General features: G+C 31.7%; 1 protein-coding gene across 1 annotated transcript; it reads right to left on the reverse strand.

Moving 5' to 3' along the window:
• On the reverse strand, nt 1-528 carry LOC112686954 (ATP-dependent DNA helicase PIF1-like). Its single transcript, XM_025559453.1, has one exon. It carries the CDS (start codon nt 526-528, stop codon nt 1-3), a length of 528 nt encoding a protein of 175 aa, XP_025415238.1.
• Between the last annotated feature and the right edge of the window lie 11,655 nt (nt 529-12,183).

The raw sequence follows: 12,183 nt of genomic DNA on the forward strand, positions 1-12,183 counted from the left end.
TTATTCAATCAAGATGTTTATAATTGTCTTCAATTCTTGGGAACACTTTTGTAATGAGTTCCTTCTTCGACGATGTGAACTAACAAAATTTTCCGGGAACGATATTAATCTAGTCGAAAGATCAATCGGAATTTGGCCGTTGCCAAGCGCCAGCAGTTGTCTCGAGAATTCCACAGCCGATCGGTCATTCTGCAATGCAACTCTCATGTTCGTTGTCAATTTCAACTTCTTGACATACCACCACAAAAACGACGATTTCACGCATGCATTAATTACATCGGCAGCAGTAAATTTCGGGATGACGGGAAGTATTTGACGAAAATCTCCGGAGAGCAATATCATTGCACCACCAAATCGTCTCGAATCACCTCGTAAATCCTTCATCGTTCGGTCAACTGCCTCCAAAGCTAGTTTATGAGCCATCGTGCATTCATCCCAAATGAGAATTTTGCATTCTCGTATCAATTTCGCTGTCTCTGAATTCTTGGTCGTTGTGCACATAGGCTTGTCAGCCGTGAGAAGATTCATTGGCAACTTCAAAGCGGAATGTGCAGTTCAACCACCTTCCAACAATGTGGCAGCAATGCCAGATGATGCAACATCAACGCAATTTGAGATCTTGACCGAATTGTTGGCAGAATCAACGAAATAACGAACGTTTTTCCTATCCCACCAGGAACATCGATAAAGTTAATGCCTTCCGTTCCATCATCAACAACCTTCATCAGTGAATCGTATACATTCTTCTGCTCAAAATTCAACAACGGCACATTTGTTCGGACTCTTTCAACTAGCTCATCTCGATCATAGTCTTTCTCCCGCTGCAATTCGCGATTGAATACATCGTGCGTCGAACAATTTGACGCTGGCATTCCCAATATTGATAACAGACTATCGCACATGATCACGCACATGTCTTCGATCAGAACTAATGCTTCGTTGCGCATCTCGTCATTAGTTTCAAGATCAAAATTCAAAGTTGTCGTGCGAACTCTGTGCAAAATTTCGTCAGCCATCTCATCCTTGTACGTTGGCAAGCCTCCCGAAAAGTGGCGCATAGCACACCATCCAAAGTATGCAGGGAATTGAAGGATGTCGGGCCAACAACGGAAAATGGAAAATGAAGTCGTAATAATCGAATAATCATATTTCATATAGATAAAACCTAAATTTTATCTCTACTAACGACTATTGCGTTCTATGTAAGGAGAGGGTGTTTACGGCTATTAATAAAATCGAATAGAATAAAAACGATACGAAAATGATCACTTTACAAAATTTAAACTTTACTTTATATAGTAAAACATAATATTAATACCTAATAATTCCTAATATTCAATACACGACATATATCTTCAGGTTGATCCATTTCTTTGGTGTTGGCCGGGGGTCCCATTTTAACGATATATTATGTCATATGGATATTTTATAAGCTAAAACTTGCTGTAGCTTTTTCAATTCGAAAAACATTCCGGAACTCAAAAAATCAATCAAAAAAATGTTTAAAAAAAAATTTAAAAAAAAAAAGAGTTTTTCCAAAAATGTTTTTTTTATATAAAAAAAAACCTTCTCCTGGCAATTATAAAAATAATTTGAGCCAATTCGGCCAGCCGTACTCAGTTTATGAACTGTTATACATTTTTGGCTTCATTTTTATATGTATGGATTATTTTATTATCTATTAGCAGTTTATTTGGAATTGATTTTGTTTTATAATTTATTATACCTACTAATTATCCTATTGGCTATTATAGTTAATTGTAACAATAACATGATTTTATTTACTTTACTTTACGTCTTTACTTATTCTTTACCAATACACTTTTTAAAAACGTTTTAATTTAAAATTTTGAATTTTATTATTTTCATATAAAATATAAATTATAATTTTGATTTGAAATTGAAATTTTAAATATTAAGAATAATTAATTATAACTTAAGTGCATTCCTAAATTCAGTATATTGAATATTTATTGTAACTATTATAAGTTAGGTATAAGAAATAAGAATATATAAAAAAATATATATATATCAAAAACGTTATTTGGAAACATTAAAGAAAAATAACTTTTAAAAACATTAAACAAAAACGAAAACGAAAAAATCAAAAACGTTTTCAATTCCTGCTTTTTAGGAAGCAAATCCTTTCATTAAATCATCAGTATTAATTACCTCCAAAACATCACTCTCTGAACACAAAACCATAAAACTATTTAAATTTTCTTGAGAACTGCTTGTTCTACACTGGTTTTTTATGCTAAAGAAAGAGTTAAAAAAACGGAAAAAACCTACAATCTGCCAGGGACCCACTATTATTTGATATCCGCTGTTGGCCTGGGGCCATGGCTCCCTCTGCCCCCTCTTAATCCGGGCTTGTCCCCGGTTCAGATTATCCGGTTTGAACATTTCATGCCACACTCGAAAACACCTGCCTAACGACGTACCGAAACTCAACCTAATGCCAAAACCTCGGACACGGAAAGATCGATCGAGATGAATTTTTCTACATGCTTTGCAGTACAGTTCGACTCAGCAGCCTACAGAAATCCGTAAAATCTATGGCCGGTTTGACCATTTGACCAATGGATTTTTATTTTCGAACATTTACTTCCACTTTATTCCTCTGTCGACGAATAGCTTAGTAGCGTGGGCAAATATAAAGCAACGGGGTCCCCGAACAGTTGTTGACATAAAAGCAAATCTTATATTGTTTGACGCTTTGAGTTACGAAAAGATTAATTGACTACGTTACTTATCGCGAGTAAATACTCCACGAGAGAGGGTATTAAACTGCAACTAAATACGAATCGATTTTGAAAATGAACTTGTAACGAGTCTTTTTTAAGCCAACACAACTTATTGTGTAGACAAATAATCAAACCGTTTTATTTGCACATGATATTTGTATTCAAACACTTTTCGTTCGCTCAACAATAATAGTTCAACAACGTTTACGGGTAAACCTAGAAACGTAAAAGATATTTTACATAGATATAACTCTAACTAAAGATATTTTTAGAAGATTAAACAAGTTTACTTATTACATATTATATCATTCTATAAAGGTATAAGGTAAATATGCTTGTAAATCTGAAGAAAAATATTCCTATCCTAAACATTTGACTAACAAAAGGAAACCTGAAATCTCTAAATTAGATTGTTGCCGTGAATTAGATATATTTGAAAACTTTGACTTACTGCAATAATATTATCGATTTTCCATCTTTCTAACAACAATACACCGCAGTACATTACTACATTAATGTTTCACTACTTGCACAGCGCACACAGACACCTTAACAAAGAAATATAATAAAACAATTTTATCAATGTCTATATCTGCTTAAATAGGTATACATATGTGTGTGTTAGCGGTAATGTATGTAATTCGTTATTTTATTAGATAACTAGTTATTCCTAAATATGCTCGTTTATATATATATATATTACATGATTTTATGAATTAATATGTAGAATACCATTTGATTTTTCGCTAATGTTAAACAAGAAATATTTGTCTTCGAAAGGCATCCGAATCCCAATCACAAGGTAATGGACAAGGGTTTTTCAAATGCATATGCCAGCAAAAGTGCAACACGAAATTTAAAAAAAATATACTTTGTCACCAGGGCCGTGTTAAGGAGGAGTCAAAGTAATCTTATAAACCCGTATCGACCGTTTATAGGGGTCCAATAGGCGATATTCAATAATAGATAGTAACCCTAAGTGCCACCTTAAAACGTGTACTAATAAATAAAAATGATATTGCAATAATGCAGGGTATGTTTAAATTTAATTAATATTGACATTAAGACACACACAGTGACAATTGATATTGTTTGATTATTATAATAATACACGGCATCATCGAGTGTCGGAAATCGTTCGGTTTGCTCGGGCGAACGCCTTTGGATAGCTCGGAAGGCAACGGAACCGTTACGATAAATACCGTACCCCGGTACCGTGGAAATTGTGCACGGAACGCTCGCGCCGGCCTAATGCGTGTCGCGCCGCGGCGGCGAAGAGATCGATTCGCGCGAGTTTTACTTTTTCGACCCTCGTCGCCACCCGCCGCGTCGTCCGTACGTGACGCGTGCAGCGGTTTTATTCCCCGCCCGTCAACGCCTCGACCGGCGATAGATTTGGAAAACGGAAAACGAACGGTAATATAACATCAAAACCGTATACGGTACATACATACGATACGGGTACTTCGTACGGGTCGCCGCCGGAACATTTACATACGGCCCAACAGTTCGGGTATGAGCTGATAACGGGATAGAGCACCTAGATAAACTTACCTAGGCGGAGTAATACGAAATCTCGTTCTCCCGTGTCGGTGGCGTAGCCAAGGGGTAGGATCAAGGGAGCTATAGCCCTATATAGCCCCCTCCCCCTTGTGGGTCGTGTTTATGTGCTAAACTAGTATACTACTACAGTGAAACCTCCCTTAACTGACACCTCTAAATATCGGACAACTCCGAATAGCCAACGTTTTTATGGGAACGGGGACATTTTCACTGCTTTCATATAGGAAAACCCCTAAATACCGGACACTTTTATGGCAATTTAAATTTGATTTTGACAATTTTAATCGTAAATATAGAATAATCGTTGAATGCCAATTCAATCTAATCTTACTACTATGTATTATAAATTATTATACAATTATAGTTTATCTTATCTGCCCATTGATTTATCACCTCGATGAAACATTTTTCTAGATTATGTTTTGTGAAGTTGTATGTATGTATGTATGGCTATACAAATTGCCATTACTTTACCTGCAACTTCATGTCCAGTAGAAAGATCTTTTAGGTAATATTTTCTATATTATATTTCTCATTTTTTATTAGGTATTTTATTCTTATAAAATAAATTGTCATTATATTTTTAGTCGTTTAAAGACATGGCTGAGAAACAGAATGGGAAATAAAAGTTTAAGTAGTTTAAAGCTGATTAATATTCATCGACAAAGATGCGAAATTAAGGAATTTTTTTAACAGCAATTAGAAGGTATTATTGAAAAGTTTAGATTGAGTTCTAGGAGTTGGTATTGCTTTTTAATGATTAATAATGTATTAATGTAAACAATAATATACATTTTTATTAGAAGTAATAAATAAAATGAGTTATGTTTTAAATATATTTTGTTATACCTTTCATTGATGATAAATAATATATGTCATTTAATTAGTGTTAATGGGTTTTAGGGGTAAAGCCCCCCACAGCTTATATTGACACTAAAAATATTTTCTACGTAGTGAGCAACATCTCTGCGAGCATGCCTACCTCTCCCCCCTCTGAATAGCGGACACCTCTAAATAACATACAAAATTATTGCGACCAAGAGTATCCGGTATTTAGAGGATTCATTGTATTTAATTAGAACTTTGAAATTTTAGAATTTTTTTAGAACTTCGGCACTAACCAAATGTTGACGAATAACGGGTGTTCGGGTGTTCGGTACACAAGCGTATTGCTTCTACCAAGATCATTACTATATTTTTTAGAGATGGAAATTGCGAAGCACTTGGATGAATCAATTCACTTCAATGAGTCAATTCTCAATTAATAAGTAAAATCATATTTTAACCAAGTTATGATTTGAACTAAAATTTTAATGAATCAATCAAATCTAGTAAATTATAAAATTATAACATGTTTTTCAGCCGATGAATTATCATACACCACAATGAATTTTCAGTATTGGTACTTGGTAATGTTGTATTTAATTGCCGAGTATTCTTGTCTATGTTGCTGAGTCACTGATTTATCACACTAACTTAATTCACTAAAAAGAGTCGATTCTACATTTTTACTATTTAATGCGAGAAATACTATGCACCCTACACCACGTAGAAACAGTTTGCGACTTCAGCCATATCATTTTCCATTGCTCCTCTCTTTCTCCTAGAAGACATCTCCTTTTTTCATTCCTATCTACCCTAAGTTATCTCACTCCCGATTCGGATTACCTAATCGGGAGTCCCGATTCAAATCTCATCCTATAATATTGGTATATTGTAATAATTACAATAATAATAATTAATAAATACTAATAACTAATAAGTAATATGATATTATATTATTATATTGATATAGATATAAATCACAAATATATAATTCTTAAGAACATATATATATATATACGTATAAATATATATAATAATATATATTTTCGTCATAAATAAGTTAATTTTAAATTAAAACCAATTGGGTTTTATGCAATTATGCTTTAGACTTTTAATTCCCTGAAAAAGTATTCAGAGTTTAGAATTAAGTACATTCTTAAATACCATATTATTTTTATTTAATAATTTAAAAAAATTATTCATAATAATATCTGTATTAATAAATAAAATATTGTATTTATTTCGGTATTTTGTATACTTTTAGTACCTACTACATAATTATATTCATCAGTACTTAATAATTTAATTATATTTATAGAAAAGCTATCGGTTATTTTCTTTATTCAATAAAATTTATGATTTTTATTATTTTAAACCATATTATTGGGTGTTTATATAAATATTAAAAAATAACTTAACTTAATAAGTTAATTTAAAATATTCATATAATTTTTAACTAAACTGAGTTTAAGTTTAAGCTTAACTCATTTAAGTTTTTAAAAAATGTAATACTATATATATACATACAGTGGAGTAGTTACGGGGAAGGTGTAAAGGGTTTCCACCTTCCCCACAGATTTTTTTTTAATGATATTTATTATTTATTAATATTTTTATATTATAGTAAAATTATATTTTGATTTTACTATGATTAAGTATATATTAAAAATTGAGTAACAAAATAATTTTCATTAAGTACAGGATATAATAATAATACCATTTTAAATGTAATATTATTATATAGAACCTAGTATTAAGATATACTATGAACATTATGAATTGACTCTTAAACCCCTCCCCCCAGAAAAAAATTGTATCTACGCCACTGTATATATATATATATATATATATATATATATATATATATATATATATTAATAAATTATAAAAATGTTACCATATTTACAAAATTTGATTTCTAATAAAAATCTGTATATATAAAACAGTAAGCTGATTGACTGCTATCAACGCACAGCTCAAACCATTGGACGGATCTGGCTGAAATTTGGCATACAGATGTAGACGTGCGCTAAGAAAGGATTTTTCGAAATTTTGAATTTAAAAGGTTGAAATCGGTTTAATATTTTTTGACCAGGTCGATAACTGCGCTATTAAAAATGAATTATATTAAATAAAACTATTAAAAAATTATTAAAAAACTATTAAAAACTATTTAAAAACTATTAATTTTATTTTTGGTAGTAAATGACGGGTATTGCATAAATATTAAACAAAAAGATCCCGCAACAGGTGCCAAAACAAATAAGAATGTTAGTTCAAAAAATTATTATGCATATCGGTTGATGATTAAACGCGATCAGGACTAAGTTATTTTACGATGCATAAGCTTTGTCAACAATTCATGGTCGAAATATATATAAAGATAGATAGCGAACGATTTCGATACTTCGATTTCGATTCAATCAAAAAAAGCTGCGTGCAAAAGATTCTCAAAACAATTGTTAGATATTGGAGATGGGAAAGTTACTACAGATGAAACGGGATGTATAAAATTACCGAACGATTTCTGCACAATCATTTATTTGCAAGATGCTCTCATTGACCAGATATGTCCCAGTGTACACAGACAATACACAAATCATGAGTGGCTGGCAGAAAGAGCAATTTTAGTAGCAAAAAATGTGGAGGTCAACGAATTGAATCTCAAGATACAAAATTTGTTACCAGAAAACTTGGTGCCATACAAATCTAGATACAGTTTGCGATGCTACTGAAGTTGTAAATTATCCAACAGTTTTTAAACTCATTGGATTTACTAGGCATGCCACCGCATAATTTACAATTGATCATTACAATTTACCATCGATAAAATACCTCCTTCAGAGTCATTTAAAGTTGTAATACATGCAGATAAAAAAAACCACCAGAAGAACATAGAGACAGGTATAATGCACCAACGGCAAATGAAGTTGCTTTAGTGTTAGTAGATCAGCAGTTTGATCGAAGAGACATCATCCTCGAAAACCGAAGTAACTTACTTCACCGTATCAGTGAGATACATCGATCATACGACGCACTGCAGTATCCTTTAATGTTTTGTTGGGGGGATGATGGGTATCCAATCAATATACCACAACGCGATCCAAAAACCAAGTTACCGCTTAAAAAAACTGTCTCTGCATCAAGTTTTTACTCATATAGAATAATGGTCAGAGAAGGGGAAGACAACTATTTAGTTAATTATCGTTCTCTTTTCAGTCAATATTTGGTAGATGAATACACCAAAATTGAAACTGAAAGACTAAATTACATCAAAAACAACCAAGCCAAATTGCGTGCAGATGGTTATATTCATTTAAAAGATGCGATTGGATGACGAGATATAGAAGCTAATCAGTTAGGCCAAATGGTTATACTCCCGTCAACTTTTACTGGAGGTCCAAGGTACATGCACGAAAGAACACAAGATGCTATGACCTACGTTAGACATTACGGTCGTCCTGACCTTTTTATTACTTTTACATGTAATCCTCGCTGGGACGAGATAAAAGAGCTCTTACTTCCCGGTCAAAGATCATATGATCGACATGATATAATTGCAAGAGTGTTTCGGTTAAAAGTCAAAAAGACCATGAACTTATTGACAAAAGGTAAAATATTCGGAGAAGTGAGATGCTATATGTATTCAACAGAATACCAAACTGTAGAGAGGTTCAGGTAGTTGTAAGCTATAACTTATCGAATAGGTTATGATAATAACTAAATTAATATGTATAAAATATTATTTCAAAAATCTTAATTAATTTAAATTTCAATAGATTTAACAAAATTTAATCTTGGCAGGTTACATACATTTATATACTTAAACCCGGCAACGACGGGTAATTTAGCTAAAAAAAAAATTTTAAAATCCTAGACTAGGAAGTTTCTCTTCCTTAAATACTACATTTTTATTTAGGGGGTCCAATTTACTGAAAAAGGTCATTTAGGACCCAATTTATCATCCCCGAATTCGAGGAACTTTTTTTGGTTAATAATTTCGAACAGCTCCGGGATGGTTGCCGAAGAAGTTTGCGGCTACATGGTGGAGGATTAGTAACCGTCGGCATACAGATAGAAACGATTACGAACGATGCCTAACCTACAAGTGCAGGCTTGGAAACCGAAATATACCAAGAAAATGCAAGTGTTAAAAGTTCATACGTTCAAGACCGGTAATATCTCTTAAGGACCCGGGAGCTGATCGATTGCAAGCTATCTTTGCTTACACTTGTTTGGTCAAGGTATACATACTTTAAATATATTCGAATTTGCATCTTATGCTACGGAAAATGAGATTATTAAACAATTTTGTTCAAAAATCTGAGATTACGGACCCTCTTGGAAGTACAGGCTCCGGGGCTCTAATCCTCCTTGCCCCACCCTCTCAACTGCTCTGCGTACGTTTCGTCATAATATAAGCACGTTGTACGTGCATTTCATAAGAATGATAGTGTGAAATTAAAATAGTGATGGTCGATTGAAAGAAAGTATTTTGCACAAAAGTTGAATAAGTACATTATAATTCATTAATAAAAAATTATACCAAGAAGAAATATTTATATAATTTTGTATAAAAATAAATTAATAATTATTAACCAAGCTGCCTGATCCGAAAAAAATGTTCTCTATGTTTACTATGATCATATAGATATGGAATACGAGAGAACGTGCGTTTTCAGACAAAATGGACAATGGAGCTACTTCGGGTTCTAAACGAAGCTTAGTGAATGTATTGATTTTACTGTTTGTTAATTAATCATTGACTGCTTTTAATTTTATATCATAATATCATATGAAAATATGTAATTAATTTTAATAAAAGAAGATTAAATCTTTTTCTATCTTATTTTTAACCAAATATCAAAAGTTAAAATCTAAATTCAATAAAATTACAATATACATGTTTTGGGCTCCCGAAAAAAATTTCTAGATACGGCCTTGGTCACAGATGATTCAACTTAAAAAGGATCACAGGAACGTATACCTTGTTGACCGTGAAAATTGGTTCGATTGTGTTTCAAGCCGTTACATCGTGGCGATAATCTCATGCGGATATATAAACGAAGATTTTGTAGAATACCGCTAATAATTATAAGGAACAATGAAAATATAGCTATGATTACGTAGCAATAAAACAAAACAAAATGAAGCAAAATTAATTTCACGTAATACTTATGGCTTGATTTTTTTTTTTCAAGGGGAGGATTCTGCAATGTAGGTATTTCGTCGAAAATTAAAAAATTAATTCACTAGAGTAATATTGAAAACAATAATTTTTGGATGAACAACTCGAGGCGTAACAAAAAAACATTTTTATAAGTAACCAAGTTATAATTATCGGTTGATAGTAAATTTCCCAACGAATCAAAATATAAATTTTATATGAGAGAGGGCCATCACTAGGGTTGCCATAAATTTATAAGGCGAAACCGGGACAAAACAAACAAATTATTGAGTAATATACTTTTAATATATTGGGAGGACCAGTGACGTATACAAGGGGGGTTGTAGAGGTCAGTTCCCCTAGACCTTTTTTTAAATGTTATAAAATAATGTTCTTAGTATAAGAGTGTTAAAAACGCAAAAAAATAAAATAATAAAAAAAAAAAAACCTATGTTTTTTTTGAAAACCCCCCCCCCCCCCCCCCCCATACAAAAGTTATGTATACGTCACTGAAGAAGACCATTAATAGCCGGCAATCATTGGCGTGCGCAAACTTAGTCCGCAGGGGGGCCCTTAAAAAAAGTGAACCAAAGATTCTTGTACTAAATACAGTATAATTAAATATTTTAAATTTTATAAATTATTTATTTTATTCAAAATAAAAATATAAAAATAAATACTCTTTAAACTTACACAATTTATGTCTAAGAAATCCTTATTTACATATTATTATACTATTTACAACTCCATTCTTCTGTCAACGAGAGTAAGGTTTTTGAATACATGAATTACATCTTCAATTTTTATATTATATTCAAGTTCTGATTAGTCTGATTAATAACTAATAACTTTATTACATTTATTCACAGATATATATATTCTATACTATATAATTAAAACAGGCTTTACTTTATTCATGTAAAATGTAAAAAATGTTCGCCATCTTGTATAATATAGATATACACCTAAATAAGAAAAACCCAGAGTCCACAGAGGGGCCACGGCCCACCCGGTTACCCCCGTGCATACGTCTATGCCGGCAATATAATATTTAAAAATCTTTTTGTAAAATAAAATATATTATATGTGTAAATTACAAATAATGTTTTTATTATATATTGTTAATCGATTACGATTAAAAATGTACTTTGAAATAAACTGGTCGAAATTAAAAAAATAAACAATACTACATTTCCTTTAGACGTCTAAGCCGGGACATATGGACGTCCCGAAAACATTTTTCGGGACACCGGGACACGAAGTCCAAAACCAGTGACAATCCCGGTTTTCCGGGACGTATGGCAACCCTACCCATCACGGTCAATTTTGAATGACCAAACAACGTGATTGACGACATTCACAATTGACTGTGTACGTATATGACTAATAATGACTGAAAATCAAATTTTATAACTGATGAAATTCAAACATGTTTGAATTTTTAGCATCAGTCAAGGTGGTTGACATTGGAATTTGGAATTCATTATAAACACTTAATTTCTTTTCAAATAGTAAATTCACTTCCATTTTAGCAATGATAAAGAAATTATTTGGATTTTATATATATTTAACTATTAATATTGCATTTTTGTATAGATTTTAGTGTTTAAGTGTTTTTAAGTAATCAGAATACTTCAAAATACATTTCAATGGTCAATGACCGTTGATAATGATTGTAAGCAAATTTTAAAGCAATTAATTATAGGTATAATATTCACATTAATTTCTTTTTGAAATTTCATAATTCATCCATGCATTTATATTTATTAACTTTACACCAAAGTGTCTCTAAAACAATATAAGCTCAAATTATATTATAATTAGGATAATGTTATTATTATTAATACACCTAAAGATTAAAATTTATTGTGAAATAAGTAA

The sequence above is a fragment of the Sipha flava genome, unplaced genomic scaffold (genome assembly GCF_003268045.1).
Source record: "Sipha flava isolate LNK unplaced genomic scaffold, YSA_version1 32_pilon_pilon, whole genome shotgun sequence".
In the NCBI taxonomy this organism is placed as follows: Eukaryota; Metazoa; Arthropoda; class Insecta; order Hemiptera; family Aphididae; genus Sipha; species Sipha flava.

What these genes read in the sequence shown, in the direction of transcription:
- LOC112686954 (XM_025559453.1), bottom strand. Translation starts at nt 528, where the DNA reads ATGAATCTTCTCACGGCTGACAAGCCTATGTGCACAACGACCAAGAAT.